This window comes from Hippoglossus hippoglossus, chromosome 4 (assembly GCF_009819705.1).
Source record: "Hippoglossus hippoglossus isolate fHipHip1 chromosome 4, fHipHip1.pri, whole genome shotgun sequence".
NCBI lineage: Eukaryota > Metazoa > Chordata > Actinopteri > Pleuronectiformes > Pleuronectidae > Hippoglossus > Hippoglossus hippoglossus.
The window spans coordinates 11,787,721-11,805,910 of record NC_047154.1 but is presented as its reverse complement, the minus strand read 5'-3'; the positions used below and the strand labels follow the sequence as shown (position 1 = coordinate 11,805,910).

At 41.3% G+C, this 18,190-nt stretch overlaps 1 protein-coding gene across 2 annotated transcripts; it reads left to right on the top strand.

Moving 5' to 3' along the window:
- Positions 1 to 289: 289 nt before the first annotated feature.
- elovl1b (ELOVL fatty acid elongase 1b) lies at positions 290 to 17,199 on the top strand. 2 transcript variants are annotated; one of them, XM_034582544.1, is made up of 8 exons: positions 290 to 437; positions 14,847 to 14,949; positions 15,044 to 15,234; positions 15,453 to 15,533; positions 15,649 to 15,705; positions 15,789 to 15,894; positions 16,162 to 16,298; positions 16,377 to 17,105. In XM_034582544.1, exons 2-8 carry the CDS (start codon positions 14,880 to 14,882, stop codon positions 16,683 to 16,685), a joined length of 951 nt encoding a protein of 316 aa, XP_034438435.1. In that variant the 5' UTR covers positions 290 to 437; positions 14,847 to 14,879; the 3' UTR covers positions 16,686 to 17,105. The 2 variants fall into 2 exon arrangements, with proteins under 2 accessions (XP_034438435.1, XP_034438434.1); XM_034582543.1 differs by lacking the exon at positions 290 to 437 and adding an exon at positions 11,343 to 11,601 and having other exon boundaries at positions 16,377 to 17,199.
- The last annotated feature ends 991 nt before the right edge of the window (positions 17,200 to 18,190 follow it).

Sequence of the window (18,190 nt, the reverse complement as noted above, 5' to 3'; positions counted from 1 at the left end):
AGTTCAACCTACAAGTTGTCAGAAGGTGCAGTAATATTCAATGTTTTTTTTTTTTGTATCTCACCTGGATATATTGGATGCAAACATTTACGAGTCATTTCTTTGACTTCCAGTGAATTTCTCCACAAAGTCCAGAATAATCAACCTGGGGGGGGGGCAGAACTGCAGCTTGTGTGAGCGACGGTGAAACGCGAGGCTGCAGATCGCGGCAGACTTACAGTTGATTACGTCCATATTAGGCGACCAGCAGAGGGGTAGAAAAATGACTCCACCTTTTTTTTTTTTTTCCCCCTTAGCAGCTCCATCAAAGGGCTGGGTCATGAGGAGGAAGATTTAAGCGGAGAGGAAGAGGAAGAGGAAGCGGGGCTAACTTCACACGGACAGACACGCCCTTGGTCACATTACCCGGCTGCTTTCGACGCATTAACTCGGCGCAAGTGAGTAAATCTTCACCGAAGATATGTGCGTGTGTGCGCGCCGGTTTGAACTGCTTCTCTTACACTGTTCACTTTCCGCTTTCAGGTGCGTTTCACTTTCTGGGGGCGTCGTTGGCGGCGCGCTTTTTACGCCGCGTCTCGCTCATTCTCGTTTCATTCGTCTCGTTTCATTCATTCAAACGGCTCTGTGTGTGTGTGTGTGTGTGTGTGTGTGTGTGTGTGTGTGTGTGTGTGTGTGTGTGTGTGTGTGTGTGTGTGTGTGTGTGTGTGTGTGTGTGTGTGTGTGTGTGTGTGTGTGTGTGTGTGTGTGTGGTTGCCTCCATAACTTCATATAATCTAAGGGATGAACTTTAAAACAACAGATTTGCTGCTAACGTCAGACTTGGTTTCGATCTTCACTCTTGAACTCGTAGCGGTGCTGTATCCACTGGAGACGTGTGGTTGCAGGGGCCATTTGCAAACCTTTCAGCTGAGTTATTGGGGCTATTGATGGTGTTCTTGGTGTGTGTGTGTGTGTGTGTGTGTTCCTCATCATTGACATCTATGTTGCCTGTCCTGTGCAGACAACTGTTCACTGTCTGTTTGAGGTTGTCACATCCATTTGAAGGAAGCGATGGGGAGGTTAAGTAATGGGTGTGGGTGTAGTTAAGATGATAAAACATGACAACACATGACTTTTTCACAATTTTTCACTTGCTTTTTAAAAGAATTCTTGTACAGTCTGTTGATTTGTAAGAATGTAGAAAGTGCATGAATCTGATCGGAATTAACCCTCAGAGCTGATTTTTATATTTATTTACAGCTTCAACACAAGCTGCCTGTAGATGTACTTTAAAATATGTTGTTCCAATGGAGAATATTGAATCAGTTTGGCCAGACAATGTCTATTCTTCGCCCCCTCAATAATAAATAATTATCTTCTGAGAGGTGTTAACAACTTTCCTCTCGGTAGAGCCCAACAGTACCTCAGGCGCATCTTTGCACCATGTTTGTACTGTAAAGAAAAAGCAACAAATCCAAAAAATGAAATCTCAGTGTGTGTGTGTCCCTGTTTAACAGGTAGGCAATGCATTATTGCAAATATAGTTTCGCCATCTTGGACCGTGAATGAAAACCTATACCTGCTGGTCAAAGGTCACATGTTATAACGGTGACCCGCTGTGACTGCTGCCTCTCACCTCGCATGCTCCCTCACATCTGTTCTGTAAGCCAAGAGGTCAAATCGTTTTAAAGTCCCAGCAACGTGTTTGCCTTGTGCACTGCAGAGCAAATGGATGTGGTTGGCGTGTGTCGGGTGATGCAACAAACTATCGCAGTTAAATCGTTCTGAAGTCACTCTTAACTTCACCCTGAGTGGAAAATCATAAAATAAGATGTTCATCTCGTTACTAAGAAATGATTAAGATACTGAATTTTACCTCCGCTAAGGACGGTAGGTTCTCACCCCTCTCTGCTTGTTTGTTGGTTGTTTTTGTTTGCAGGATTATGCAAAAATGACAAAACTGAGAAAGGATAAGGGACATGGGCCAAGAAATAACCCATGACAGCACGAAACTATCATTTTTATTTTATTTGTTTTCTGTAATATAGTGAGATTGAGCACTTTATGACTTTTTTACCAATTTCTCAGAATAATTAACTGATCTTGATAGAAATAAGAAATCGGGCACATTTAGGGAACCGATATTTGAGTATGTGCAACTTAAATTGCTGTTGGGTTGTGACAGAGACAACATTCAAGTTTTTCAGGATATTGACACATAACTCTATCCAGACAATTTGTCAAAGCCTTAACAATAACTAATTGAAGCGCCGTCAAACTTTCTACTGTGCGAGTTTTCAGTACAAGAGCAAATATGTACACCATCTTATCATATCCAGTTAATGCCCTTTATACTGATAGCTCTGCCACGCACACCTATTTACTCAGTGTAACAGTATAGGTCATGTTAAACTCTTGCTTTATTTCATCACTCTGAGTCAAGACAGAACCATATCGTGCACCAACTTGTTTATGCAATGCACGATTGCGGAACAGATTCTGCTGAGGGCAAAGCTGCAGGCTTTTACAACACATGAACCACACAGTCTGCCAACTGAGAGCACAGTACCATCAGATAAAGTGGCACCGTGTCCAATTTAAATATTTGCAATGGACACATGTTAAGTTAACACTGTGCACGTGGATTTTGATGGACTTTTTTATTTTTTATTATTGCATAAGTAACTGACTGTACTTTGAGAACAGGATTTACAAAACATGAGCTCAATGTGTTTTTTAAGTATTTAACAGTAGACCTGATATATGGAAAAAACCATGTGCATTGGCCCCTTATTGACTCTTTTGTCTCTGCGGGTAGATAATGGATCACTAACCAGGTGTAAACAGTAGCCGCAGCTAGTGGCTGTGGGATGGAGACAACGGGCCCGAAGGTCAACCAGCACCGCAGGTGTACCTCTGATAGTAATGTAAACACGGCTGCAGCATTGTGACTGTTAACGCAAACTCAAGTTTGCATATTGTTATCACCTTCATCAGCGACAACACCCTCACATCGACTGAACTCTTCTTACAATGGAGGTTGAAGAATAGAGATTTTTGAGTGGCTGACATTGGGCAGCAAAAATATTTGCAATACTGATTTTTAATTGGATCTAAACCAAATTGCACACACATAAATATCAGTCCCCTAAACATGCCATGAATTATTCTCCTGAGAGATCAAGAAAAATGTTGAAAAATATCTAACAATGTTAAAGAAAGTGGGAGAAAATAATCCTGGATTTGCCCCTAATCCGGATCCACGCCGAAATTAAAGGGCTTCTTTCTGGGTAATGCCCAACCGCTCGTCAACATTTCATGGAAATCGGTTGAGTAGGTTTTGCTCCACATGTGTAGTACTTGAATGCAGAGAAAGTGCATATATTTATGTAAAACATATTAACCCCATGGCACATCTGCATTGTTTATTCTGTAAAACCAGTTTTCAAATTGGTCGAGCTCAAATATAAAGTCGAAGTTTCAGCCAGGAGAAATGACTCCTTTTTTTCTTTTGTTTGTTTTTAAGAAAACTCATGCAGGGCTGAGCTGAGTGTGCTTTTCTTTATGCTGCAGTCCCACTTAACACAGTTGACCTCTAACCGCTTTTCTAGAAGTAAAAGGAAAATGTTATTCATTGACTGTGCCGTTACTACATATTCCTTACCAGTGTGGCGTTCGAGGGATCCTTGTCCAAACACTGTTACTTCTCATTGAATTAATTCACTGACGCACAAAGTGAACCAGTGACAGCGATACAGATCTGACGTCCTACAAAGACGTCTTCCCTGTTCGCCCGGGTGTTTGAACAGCGTTACAAGCTCCAGATAATGATCAGTCCCATCGAGATGGAAGTCTCTGTTGCTCCATTGGATGTTGGCAGTTGATTTAGGGCTCGTGTTTGTTTAGTATAATAAATGAATATTTAAATCTTGGTTGTCTGTGAAGTTTACCTTATTTTTGAAGACCCATGTTAACGTTAAGAGGATGCAAATAAAAAAGGTCAAAGGTTACTTTTTAAAACCATTTGAACGGTTGAGTCCTGCTCTTTGAACATGATATTCTTTTGTTGTTTTAGGAAACAGATGTTTTAGGGCTGCCACCAAAGAGGTTATGTTTTCACCCCTGTACGTTTCTTGGTTAACTTACAAGTACTATTATTCCTGTACTGTTGTAATTGTGTTGAGTTGGACAAATATCAGCTGTATGATTGAGCTTTAAGGGGACTGTTGGGCCTCAGCAAAGGTTTCCCCTCCACTGAGTGTCATTCTAGATCATGTGAGTGTGTCCTCCTGTCACTGGAGAAACTGTTGTACCTGACATTCAGGTAAATGTTGTGTTAGACAGAATCCTCAAGTGGCCCTTCAAACTGTGTAAATTTGTCTTCTAGCAACTTTCAATCCCCCTCGCTTGAGGCTTGAACCCTTCATGGTGTCATTGTAATGAGTGTGAGGTTTGATTGGTATGTGTCAGCATGTTTGAACCCACCTGAACCAATGCAACTGTAGGTTTCTACATTACATCACGTGCTTTGGTGTTAAGTTAAGTTTTGTAGAGGCTGTAAGAGTTCAAGGTTTGGGCTGTACCTTCTGTAGCCAGCTCAGGACAATATGTACACACTTAAGTACATGTTAAATCAAATACAAAAATATAGAGACTTGCATTATTAATATGTTGTTTATCATGATGCCTAAATGTTTAGTTCTGCTGCTGGTTAAATATGCACCAGTTCAATTCAGTGCAAGTATTCATACACTCAGGGTATATAACTAAATAGAATGTGGAGTGAATTGTAAGTACTGACCTTGTTGTGTCTTTTAAATATGTCGTTTGTTATGACCAGCATGCTTCGAGAAGTCCATGCCAGGTTGCGTGTTTTTAGTTTCATCACTGACTGCTTTTGGAAAGTTGACTTTGCTTGTTTTGTAAAATGTAGCTTTTGAATTTAATTTAGCTTTTGAATTTAAGCTATTCCCTGCCTAGCTGTTTTTTTTTTAAATTTTTTTTTAGGTCGGTGTCTTTAGATTTTGGAGAATTGGAAAACATAAAAAAAAAACTGGACTGTGTGTTAAGGCACTGATAACTAATAACTAGCCGACTGGCAGATGCTTCCAGATATGCATCAGTCCAGAAATCTGTTCAACATTCCCTGATTTTAAAATCTTAAAACTGAATTAAATTATCTTGTGTCTATCAGGTTCCTGCCTGTATATGACCCAACTAACTGCATTTCAGTCAGACAAATCACTTTCAAATGTTTACTGCAACAGTAGAACAGGTTAGTGTTTGGCATATAGGCTCTGACTGAATCACGTATGATTACATAGATATAATGGGAGTGATGAGCAAATACTTGCGGATGGTGGAGGGGCTGAAGCAACCGGCAGCTGTACCGCTGCAGCAGCGGGGCAAGCCGAGGGAGTGATGGGAGATTATCTCTGCTTAAATAGGCCGCCTAATAAGGTGGGTGTGTATTATAGATGATTGTGGAGAGTGAGGTATGTCGCATGATGTAGTATGTCACATGATTGGCTGCCTGAAGTAGCTCGCAGGCGTCGCTCCAACACGTGGCCCATCTTTGAACCATAATGACAAACTAGAATGTCACTCACATTGCATACCTCCAGGTTTCAACAGTCTCCTTATGGAACTACATTTAATTTCACAAGATCCAGATTCTTTTTGGATCTGACATTGCACAAACTAATTAATATCAATCCCCTAAACATGTGTCGTTGTTTTTATTTTTCTTCAAGATCCATGAATTATTCTCTGAGAAATCAAGGAAATTGTTGAAAATCGCCCTCACAATGTTAAAGATATAACTTCACTAGTAGTGTTACAAAAAAGTATTTACATTCATATTCCTGGCAAGTATTCAGACATCAGTAGGTTGTATCTGGGGAGGAGTTGGTGTTAAGTGTTGTTCAGTGCTTGGTTTTTTCTTTTGTCCCTCCCTTTTTGTTCCTTTTGTAAATCCCAGTAAATTTTTCCTCTGGAATCCAGGATACTTCTCACATGACTCAAGCAGAGACTTGTCTTTTCTTTAAAGCTCAGTCTTGGGCTCGCCCTCTTTGCACCTTCACAACCTGGGACGTAAGAGGAGAAATCCTAACGTAACCTGTCCATTAACATGCATCAGATAAAGACTTATCGGTTCAACTTTGGCCCACAGTAATTTCCACAGTTGTTTTGCAGTGAGGAATTATTGCAGCTGTGCTTTTGCCTGTGAAATGCTTTGATAATCTGACTAAATATTTGGCTTATTACTTGTTTGAAGAATACGTTTCTGGCCCCATTTGACTTGGTGACATCAAACACTCAGATCTGTCTTTTCAGTATGTTATAACTAAAATACACGATAAGACACAATTGCCCTCTAATGTTGTGTAATCAGTGCTTGTTTGGTCCTATCTAATTCATTTTTTTCTCCAGAACATAATCCTTTGCAACATTTTAGCCTAATGGCAGCAGCAGTTTTCTGGTGGATCTATGTTTTTGCAGAACTTCAGTTTGTGGAGAACGATGACACCGCGTGAGTTCACTTTCCTCGTCGCTCTATGAACCTGTTGACGTTTCTCTATGATCTGAATCAGCTTGAACTCCTCAGTAAAGTGTGTGTGTGTGTGTGTGTGTGTGTGTGTGTGTGTGTGTGTGTGTGTGTGTGTGTGTGTGTGTGTGTGTGTGTGTGTGTGTGTGTGTGTGTGTGTGTGTGTGTGTGTGTGTGTGTGTGTGTGTGTGTGTGTGTGTGTGTGTGTGTGTGTGTGTGTGTGTGTGTGTGGGGAGAAAGTTCCAGAAATCTGAGTCGTCGGAGGGGGAAGTCTGCAGAGGGAGGGAGGGGCGTGAAGAGAAAGAGACCAGTGTTGAACAGTCGGTCTTGTCTGAATTCTCACAGGTAGGGGTGGTACTGCTCCCCCTACCTCTGCCACCACCTAAACACAATGTAGAGAAGATGATGTAGCCATCTAGGTCCAGAATCAAGTTCAGCAACATACTTTGTGTTTTTTGTTGGGGGGGGTTGACAGTGCTCAGCTTGTATACCATTAAGTCACTTGTATTGATTGTTATCATACCACAAATCTGGTTGGAGACCAGTGGAGGGGTGTGTTTATGTGCAGTCACTGATCCAATATCTTCACAAAGTCAGATGTCTGTAACAACCATGTTTTTGCATAATACAATGTCACTGGGCCGTGCATTTTTTATTTCAGATAAGGCAGAAGACGGATGCACAGCAGAGATGCAGTGCAGGGTTTAGCCTGTGACGTTAATACATTGAAGGCGTGCTATGAAGTCTGCTGAAGATGTTTATAGAAAAGTCTGTTAAGTGGTCTGTTTTGTTAGTTTTACAGGATTATGCAAAAAACAACTCAACTGATTTCTATGAAATTTAGTTGACTGGTAGGACATGACCCAAGGAAGAACCAATTACATTTTGGTGTGTATCCAGGAATTTTTTTCTACATTCTTAGATAATGCAAGATATATATATATTATTTATTTTTTTCAACATTTTCATTTATTTCTGTTGAATGAATCTAGAAATCAGACATTTTTAGGGGACTGATTTTAAAAGTGTCAGTAATTTGCAGCAGATCTAAATAGAAATCTGCATCTGGTGAATTTAAACGTGATTTCATAAGGAGACTGTTGGGCCTTGGCAGAGGTATGAACTCCATTGAGTGGAATTATCAGTTTTTGAAGAATTCAATAGATTTTAGAAAATAAATACTTTAATTTACACTTGCATAAACATGAATACAAATCACAGTTGGATCAATTTCTTGCCTATTTGGGTTTTTTGGCTGTGGGAGCATCAGTTTTTGGAAAAGCTGAAAAAGCTGTTTTTAGAGAAAGACACTTTTTAAAAACTGGACTGGGTGTTGCAGCATTGATGGGGAAACCAATAATCAGCCAGCTGGCAGATGCTTCCAGATGTGCAGCATTCCAGATAGCACAGTTAAACACATCATTTAGAATCTGTACATTAATTTGCACTTGATATTGCCAGGTACTTGCTTGTAATTCTGGATCAAGTGAATTTAAATGTGTGTTTATAAGGGGACTTTTGAGCCTTAGCGGAATTCTGTACTTTACTGAGTTTTTTTTAAGGCTAATTTAGCTTTTGAGGGTTAAATGATATATTCAGTGTGTGTGTGTTGCTTCTGGTGTTTCCGGTGTTTCCATCCGTACTCGGGCTCACACCCTCTGTCAGCCACACCCGTGCGTCTGTCTTTTTGTTGTCATGTGAAACTAGTGTCCATTTAACAGATTCCTTCTATCAGTTTCAATTTGGCTTTCACTTAGTTTTCAGGTCGGATGTTTCTGCGACTCAAGACTGTCTGATGACCTGTTTAAAATTGTAAGCGCATGAAGGAACTATGATGTCACTCAGTAGAGCACATGCCTCCGTCGATTCATGGATATCAGTTCCCTAAATATGCCAAGATTCATCAAGATTATCCCCTGGGAAGTCAGTGAAAATGTCGAAACATGCTGTCTTGCAATGTCAAAGAAAGGCATGGAGAAAAAAAACTTGTTAGTTCTGAGTCGTCCATCTTAAGTTTTTTGAAACTCTTAGACATTAAAGGTGATTCTTTGTCTTATGACTTCCCAGAGCAAAACCTAGTTCACCCTCCTACGCAGCAGTGGAGGTTTCTCACATATTCAGGCCTGCTATTAGTTCAGTCGCGAGGCCTTGGCGACAAAGTCAAACTCCTCGCACCAGCGTGTCACATGCTGATGGAAAGTCATCATGTGCTCGTTGCTATAATGCATCTGCTGCACACATGTATGCTCCTGCATTTACACTCTGCGTGTCAATGGATCATCCATGGCGTTATACAGTTGTGATTATCAGTAAGTTCAGAGTTGAGCTTCCAAACGTAGAGATTAATCGATTTTTTTATTGTTCCGTTTGGGTCCAAAAGTCTGCCAGGCCTCCCAGAAACAGCAAAATGTTCCCCGACTTTTGGACCCTGCTGCGGCTCTTATTTGTATCCTGATGGAGTCGTAGATAGCGTGGTTAATCAGTACAGTGAATCGGTTTCTAGTCTGTAATGACGAGATGCATTTTGCTTGGCACTGTGCCCAGGAAACATCAGTGTTTATCTGCAGCACCTGTCTAGTCTGTGGTTTTTAAAGTAAAATGTTTACGCCCTGGTTGTACTATACACGACTGCTAAAGCATCTGACTTTGCAAATACTTACAGGTCGCTCACAGCTCATGACGTAAGTAGCAAATAGCTGCACGTTTCTGGTTATCTGCATCATCGAGACATCGTGGCAACTGACTGCGACAGAGATAATCTATAACACCTTTAAGAATTTGAACCCTTCAAAAGGTTGTCACGACATGAAACCAATAATCTGTTGATCTATTCAAAACACTACTTAATCGTCTAACAATGGCTCAAGCGTGAAAACAATTTATTGTTTAAATTTTTTTAATTGTGACCGTAAAATCAAAAGTCAAATCAAAATCCTCGCTTGAATCCAAAAAGCTCAGATCTTTACTTGCATAATTTAACCACAGTCTTTTTTTTTTTTATATATGAGTACTTCTGATTTTTTTTGTTTGTTTGATGGATTCTTGTTGAGTCGCAGCCTGAACGGGAGCCTTTTTGATGATTATCGTATATAACGGCGTCAACCACATCAGCAGTCAGGAGTTAAATAGCTACTTCTTCTTTAAATACCACGATGGGCACTTCCACGCTCATTTTGCAAGCTCACGGCACAAGATGTTTATCATATTTGAATTGTCTTTGTCAGCATCTACTGCAGCGAGCGATGATGTATTTTGTTGTCTGGTGTGTTTTGGTATTTCGGGGGGAGGGGCTAAAATACACTGGAGTTCTGCCACTATCACCCCCAGCTCCCCACCAGGGCCAGAGTGACGGGTAGAACCAGCCCAGTCAGTCAGATGCAGTGCGAGGAAGATAACCTGTGCAACAGTTTCAGCTTAAACAGACCAAAAGGGCTTCTTGTTGCTGGATGAATTTTCAAGTCTCGCTTTTGCAAGGCAAATTTTTTTTTTATTTTGCTCATCTGTTGATCTGCAGGAGTGAACGCTGCCTTGCAGGTCGAAAAGCAAATGTTTAACTTGATGTTTAAAACCACTGTGTGAATCGTTGATGAACGGCTGGTCACATTCACAAATCTGAACGTGATGAATGAAACTGCGAGGTTTAATTCCCCTGTTCCGAAAGCCCAAAATCACTACTACTATTAGTGTTGTTGTCGTTTTTCCCTCTTTGGATCAGCTGGGTGTGACGCAGAGATCAGACCGAGTGATTCCCTCTTGCAGCGAGAGCTAAATCCTCCTTACGCAACACTCTATGAAGAATTTTTAAACATTATCGTGTGAGTCATCTCTTCCCTCCACAGCAATACTTTTCTTCTGCCATTGGCTTCCCTACCCAGCCCTGAGTAAACATCAAGGTTGTGTGACCATTCACGCTGCCTATGAGCTGTGGAGAGGTTTTCCTCTGCCAGGCTGTTAGGTTGTTCAGGAATCAATGTTGGATCAACTTTAAAAATTACTTCAATCGGTAACACTCAAATAAATTATTTTGATTATTAATGAATTTTAAATCAAATTCATCAATTTTGTTAATATAACTCAATAATAACAATAAACGATAAATAAACTCAATTAATTCTTCTTTTTTCAAATAAAGTTTGCAATTGTGTTGGTATAAGTTGTTCACGTTGAACAAACGTCAATAATTTGTGTGTCACTAATTGAAGTAAATTAAACTATATTGAGAAACAACTGGAAATTCTACACAGGTTGTAATAAACCTGAAGTTCACATCTACTCTGACTTGTTTCAGTCCTTTTAGACATGACATGATGTGGATTGTTCTACAACAGAGAAATAGAAATGGACGATAGTCTTGTTTTATGGGTGTTGGCCGGCGAGAGGCTCAGTAAACAATGGCCCCTTCATGATAACAGAGTCTCCACTGATTTCTCGCCCGCTGCCTGTGAATAATATTATCAGCCCACCCCCGAGAAAGGAACTTACAGGGTGACTCCTGAGTCGTGTGTGTGTGTGAGGTTCAGCGGGTGTAGGGTGTGATTGGGAGAGGAGGAAAAAGAAGGGGAACTCGCACATGTGGAAGTCAGGGGGGCAGCCACAAAATAGAACCCAGTTGCATTTTCATTTGGCGGGTGTTTTTTTTGTGCGGTGGGTTTAAATAGGGGCCATCTCGCTCTCACCCCAGTTGTACTCTCTCTCTCTCTCGCTCTCTCTCTCTTTCTCTCTCTCTATGCGGCGTTACACACTGCGCTCGTTCTCTCTCTCTCTCTCTCGGCTCTGCCTCCTTCCCTCCCTCTCCTTCTGTGAGCTGGTTATTCATCCACTGTGTGAGTCAGGGAGGGTGGAGATTTGGACGACTGCTGTACCAGTCACACTTTGTCAGTCTACTTTCTCATTCCCCTACTCTTGTCTCTCTCTCTCTCTCTCTCTCTCTCCCCTGCTCTGCTGCTGTGCTGTGTTTTTTGCAGCTGCATGTCTTCCCTGTCCGCCTGCCCCTTTTCTTTTTATCGATTACCAAGAGGTGAAAAAAGGAGCCGTTTTTCCCTTTTGGTGATTTAAGTGGAAAAAGTGTCGGCAAGGTAAGTTGCTCAAAGTTACATAAAGATGGTGAACTAACTTACGTGTGGAGTTTGCTCACATGCTGAGCAGCCCGGGGTGTGTGGTTTTATTATTTTCTTCCTCCTCCTCAAGTTTTCATTCGGTGTTTGAGGTTCTTCTGTTTAAAGAGACTTTATTATGCAGTTTTCCTGATGGATTCCTGGTTCCTCTTCCATGGTTTTCTTCCATCTCTTCTCCAGCTTGTTCATCATTAACTCTTAACCTCGTGAGCTCCCTTTTTCCATCCCTGTGAATCATGGACATGGCTCTCATTGGAAATGTTCCCCCTCCCTTTCCTCTGTACTACGTCCCCTTGGTAGACGTAAACCAGCCACCTTGCACCTTGTTGTCAAGGTTGCCTGATATTCAATGGGGTTGTTGTTGATGGAATATTCTCTCCTGGACTTTTTAGTTTGGTCACAAGAATAAGAGTGGTGTAACACAGGGCCGTAACTTTTTGTGCCTCAGTGGTCATGTGTCTGCATATAAATTGCGTCACTCTTTCATGAGAATGGTACAGGAAACCCTTCTTTTTTTTTTTTTTAAAACCTCCTCTCTCACAGTTATGAGTAAGATCCGGTCTTCTCGTAAAATCTCTTTCTACTGCTGATGTAACTGAACAAGGTATCGGGTGTCTTTGAGTTCATTGATAACTTTCAGATAATGAACGGTACAGATGCATCAGAGCAGTGAGAGATTGTGAGATGGTTTTGTGGTTTCACTGAGCTTGAATGGAAGGGGGCTGCATTTTCGGTTTTCTTGGAACTTTTGTTCATCTTCCATCTGGGTCTCTTATTATTAGAGTTGTCTTGATCATAAGACTTTATCCCCCTGACTCACACACTCAGTCGGTTATTATTAGTCAGTTTAAAAAAAACAACTGTAAGTCACATGTTCCTTCATAGGAAAGTAAGATGACTTTATTTAAAATTCCAAACCCAATCCTACTTATGTTGCAGTAGGATTTCTGAATTTAAACCTAAACTAAATCTGATTTCACTTGTATACAAACTCACAGCAACTTGAATTTAATGCATTACCCTCATAATTTCATGATATATTCTTGCCTTAAAATTTCCACAGAAAGGAAATAATAAAAAAAAAACGATTCAAGGTCGCAGTGCTCCAGTGACTCTAGCAGACTTCCCCACTGACCTGACCAGAGTATGATCAAATCTCTGTACCTGTTCAGCATTTTTCCTCAGAACAAGACAGACTCCGCACCACTGACATGATGGTACTCTTGTTGCAATGTGAGGCGTCTGACCAAACGCCTCATCGTCGGTTCAAAAGCAACCACAGCTTTTTTTGTGTAAGAGTTATCTGAAATGTCAAATGTGTCTTAAAACTGTCATTTACCACCACCAACACCAGCATTTTGCACAAGACAAAAACTGAGGGGGAAAAAGTTGGTCAGTGGTGTCAAGTGCTGCTGTCAGACATCGGTGTGTGTGGAATGCTGTACTTAGTCAACTGCAGGCTGAAACAAGAAGGAGATGACCAGAGAGATACAGTGGTGTTGACGTAGGCAATGACTAACAATGAACAAACCACAGTGGTTGTCTGCAGGAGCAAGAGGAATGTCCAGTTTACGACAGAAGCAGTTTTTTTGCTGTGCTGCTCACAGTCGGGTTTAACCTCGACACAATGAATACACCCAATATTAAATTAGACACTTTTTCATTTAATTCAAGATGAATTTTGATGTTTTTTCCTCTTTCTGGATACTTTTTAATCACAAAAGATACAACAATTAGATCACGGATGATGATTTGTCACAATTGTTGGTTTGTGTAAAAAAGGGCTGAATCTCGGTGTAAGTGACCGGTCACACAAATGTATCCGTGGCGAACCTTCACCTACAGTTCACCTCCAATCGGTGCAAGGGAGGAGGTGAATATAACAATCACTTCCTGTGGCGAGGCATGGACTTAACTTTGGTGAACGTTGGCCTGCGATATTCACTTTTATTCAATTTGTATTTTTAACTTTAAGTAATAAAGTATCTAGTGTCAGTGGCAGATGTAAAACCCCTGAAAACACACGAAATGGCATGCAAAAGTACATGAAAATGACACCTTGCAAATTACATTTCTTGTTCGACATCCTATGAAAACAAAACATTTTAAAAGCGATTCCAAAATTAGGTCGACATTTTCTTTTTACTGCATTTCTTTCTTGCCATTTTTTCCGCCCCCTAAGGTCCGCTCCCTGTCCTCCGTCCTTATATGACCCTCCCATTACTTACCGTTAATGATATTGGCTCAAGGAGGGCTAAGCTTTAGTTCTCACACTGTAAAAAATCGGAGCGTTGCAGATTGCACATCAAACAATAGCCCCCCTCTGGGTCGAGCGTGTTGAAAGGAGACCACACCCGGCATTGCCCTCTACATTGTGTCTACACTTTGCAGTTTACAGTTGATGAGATAAGCCCATTTGTCAACAGAGAACCTACGAAACCATAGCAACATTCCCGCGTGCAAGTGGCACTTGACATTAGTGAAATGCATCTCGTTATATTGGATGTGCTGATGAGGTTTGAGTATGCGGTGGCTGTCTTCCAGTCCTGTGTGGTTTACTGCATCCTGGATTATCTGTGTCAAGGTTCAGCAGTTTGGAGTTTCAGGTTTTCGTGATCAACAACTGGGGGGGGTGTGTTTGAGGAGAGCATTTTGGATGTTGTGTCCTGACTCGTGAGTGTCACCTCAGTGTGGGATGAGGGACGCCTCCCTCCCACCTCCTTGTGGCCCCTCCTTTCTGATATCAGGCCATGTCTGACGAGCAGCTGGAGCCACGGCAGAGCATCCTGGGCTTCTTAGTGGGAGTGTTTTTGTTTGGCGAGGGATGAACTTCTTTCCCAGTAATTGCATTTCAGTCTCGCTGAATCAGGAAATGTCACAATTGCTTCTCCTTGAAGACATTTATTGGTCATGGGTGATCACCAGCAACACGCAGACAAAGAATTGAAGACATGTGAATTTTATTTTTGTCATCAGTAATTCACTCTGTGTCCAGTGTGGCTGGAAATTGTGTAGAAAAAGTGTCACACAAGCCATTTCCACAGAAAATAATACATTTTTCAGTTTCTAAACATACAACAAAATATTGATTTCTTGAACTGAATGATATGTAAGTGTTTGAATTGCTGTCATGGGACTGCTGGAAGGATTGCTGCTGAGCTCGGCTCTGATGAGCAGAAACTAACAATGGGCTTCTTTTTTTGCAGACAATTGGGTCCTAACAATACAAGACGGTAACCATGCTTCAAGCGATCAAGGAGATTGGCTCACACGCCATGGATATCTATGACTACCTCCTGGCCGGATTTGGTAGGTGACTGATCCCTAGAAACACACATACTCATATTAATTTTTTTGAATCGTTTTGTTTTGAATTTCATGTTGTTGTCTTTTTCCTCTTTAGATCCACGGCTGAAGGACTACCCAATGATGCAGAATCCCATTTCCATGACTGCGACATTGCTTAGCTATCTGTTGTTCGTAATGTACCTGGGACCTCGCTTCATGGCCAATCGCAAGCCCTTCCAGCTGAAGGAGGCAATGATAGTGTACAACTTCCTGCTAGTGGGGCTGTCGATATTCATCGTCTATGAAGTAAGACGCTGTCTGCAACACTTTCAGAAACGCTCACGTGCTGCTGCTGCTCTCTAAACTCTGGCTAAATCAGTGTTGTTTTGTTGACTTTCTGTTTATATGGTTATTTTTTTTTTTTTTAATTTTTTTTATGTATATATATTTGCTTATTAGGTAATGACTGATGACTTCAATCCAGTGTTTTGTCCCCACGTAAAGACAGTTTACTTGTTCTTTAGTTCCTGATGTCCGGCTGGGCCACAACGTACACTTGGAGATGTGACCCAATTGATACCTCAAACAGTCCTGAAGCTCTTCGAGTAAGTCCCCCACTCACTTCTCAGTCCCGCACACTTCAGTCATTGACCAAAATCAGCTGCATTTGTTCGTAAATGACGATTTCCTGTTAACTTGACTCTGCACTCCCTTCACTAGATGGTCCGAGTGGCCTGGCTGTTCTGGTTCTCTAAGATCATTGAGCTCATGGACACAGTAAGTCCGCTTCCTCAACCCGACGCCTCCGTGTTTGATCGTAAGAGGATGACTTCAGCTAATCAATACCCTCTCTCCGTCAGGTCTTCTTCGTGTTGAGGAAAAAGCAAGGCCAGATCACATTCCTGCACATCTTCCACCACTCCTTCATGCCCTGGACATGGTGGTGGGGAATCTGCTACGCTCCCGGTAAGTACACATTAACTGGAACTCTGCTTGTAGAAGATTTTAGAAACTGACGAGCAGTCGGGTGTAGCAGTTACTTCTTCCTGTATTCCAGTCCTCCCGTACATAGACCTGTACGATCAGTCACAATGTTCTAGGCAGTGCAGGCTACCAGAAAAGACTTAAAACCTCCACGTTCTCTACATTCTTGTTTTGTATTATGTTTTTTGCAAGGTTTTTGGGGGATTTTGGAGTTGGTCTAATGTGTGTGTGTTGTCATTATTACTCCAGGTGGAATGGGATCCTTCCACGCCATGGTGAATTCTACCGTCCACATCATCATGTATTTCTACTACGGCCTTTCAGCTGCTGGACCTCGCTTCCAGAAGTTTTTGTGGTGGAAGAAATACATGACAGCCATTCAGCTTGTATGTATACAATGTGCACAAAGATGAATCCATCTAAGTAAGTATGCAAGTGGCTGACTCCTGATTCCTTCCCAACAGATCCAGTTTGTGCTGGTGTCTCTCCACGCCACCCAGTATTACTTCCTGCACAGCTGCGACTACCAGTTCCCCATGGTCCTCCACCTCATATGGATGTACGGAACCTTCTTCTTCGTGCTCTTCTCCAACTTCTGGGTGCAGGCGTACGTGAGGGGCAAGCGGCTGCCCAAACAGGACCTCAAGCAGAGTCAGAACGGCTCGGCCAACGGCAAGTGCCACGAGAACGGCATCAGCTACAGCAGCAGCAGCAACGGCTCGACCAACCACGACAACAGCAGCGCTCACATGGGCAAGATGAAGAAGGCCTAAAAGATCTTGGGAAGAAAACTCCCAAGAAGTATGACCCAGGAACCTGTTGTTGAAACTACCTTACATTCCAAAGATAATTCCGCCGTTCTTTTCCTGTTTTTAGTTTTATATGCAAAACATGGGCAAAAGACGTGGTCAATGATTTCCACAGTTGGGGTCTCACGTTATGGTTTGTTTAGTTTCTTGGAGTTGATGAACCATCTTTGGGACACAATGTATGAAGAGAAGATGTTTTTAAGCTAAATGTTGTCTTCAACCTCCTTGTTCAGCGTCAAACCCGGTTGCTTCTCACCCCTCTTGCCTTCGCTACTTATCTGACACCCCTGTGATCCCCCCCTCCCCCCTGTGGACAGATGACTGTACAGTTTATATCAAACTTGAACATACTTTTTGTAAATAGTTTTACAAAAAAAAAAAAAACACGAACTAATTCTATTGGTATGCTTTAGACTTTCTAAATTTTGTTACCTTGTGTATTTAAAATAGAAATGCCAATAAATTTAATTTTAAATTATCTTGTTGTACAGAACTTTCACTGCTCGTGTAACTTTCTGGACGTTCTCAGTCAGGGAGACTTGCATTGTGCTGTGTTGCAGCAAAGAATACGAAACAAAAGGTTTTGCGTCGCTTGCTTGTGCCTCTTGTCTTCGCTATCTCAAGTATGTGGAGCGAGTAGGAGGCGGAACAAGAGAGCCATTCTGCTTTGTTTGGAAAGATCCATCGGAAGAGGCAGAGAGAGAAAGTATCCTCCAGACTGACAAACGCCGCGGGTTCATCAGGGACAGAACATGGGTCATATTTCAATATTGCTCTGTAAAAACCTGCTGCTTATATTCATTCACTGTGGTTATGTATATAAGCTAAATAAAGCACTCATCCACAATGAAAAATAACGACTCTTGTCAAGTTACAGACTGAAGCAGCAGCTTCTCTATTTGCCGTAAGCTGCTTGGTCACACCTGGAAATGTGCCTCCCTCAAAGAGCTGTGTGAAGCTGATATTGTCAACAGGAAATGCTTTAATTTAAAATTGTAACCAGTATTGGTGTCATTTCCATAAGTAAAACCACCATTTAAAATATAGTGTCTTTTAAAAAAAATAATTTTAATGTTATTGATGAGAGGAATATTGATCCAATCAGAGCAGACAGTTAACATTAGACCCCGCCTCCTTCAAGAAGACCTAAAATGGGTTCAGAAGAGCCGAGACTCAGTCATTAAATAAATGACAAATGAGTCTGTGCTGTTGTTGTATTAAACAGAATATACAGCAGGCATAGTTAGTAATGTAGTTGACCAATGCATTAGGGAATAGGATACTATTAGTACTTTTACTTATAAGAATATATAAAAGCAAGTATATTACTAACTTTTGCTCAAGTTCAAAAGTTAATGCGGAACTTTTACTTTAGTACGAGTACTTTTATTACGTTAAGTTAATTTAAATGTTTGTCCTTACCTTTACTCAGGAGAAAAGTTAATGTTTTCCTATCTATTTCAAATTTT

What these genes read in the sequence shown, in the direction of transcription:
- elovl1b (XM_034582543.1), top strand. Translation starts at nt 14,880, where the DNA reads ATGCTTCAAGCGATCAAGGAGATTGGCTCACACGCCATGGATATCTAT. An exon ending in CTACCTCCTGGCCGGATTTG is followed by an intron (nt 14,950 to 15,043) that starts GTAGGTGACTGA and finishes TTTCCTCTTTAG; the next exon opens with ATCCACGGCTGAAGGACTAC. An exon ending in ACAGTCCTGAAGCTCTTCGA is followed by an intron (nt 15,534 to 15,648) that starts GTAAGTCCCCCA and finishes TCCCTTCACTAG; the next exon opens with ATGGTCCGAGTGGCCTGGCT.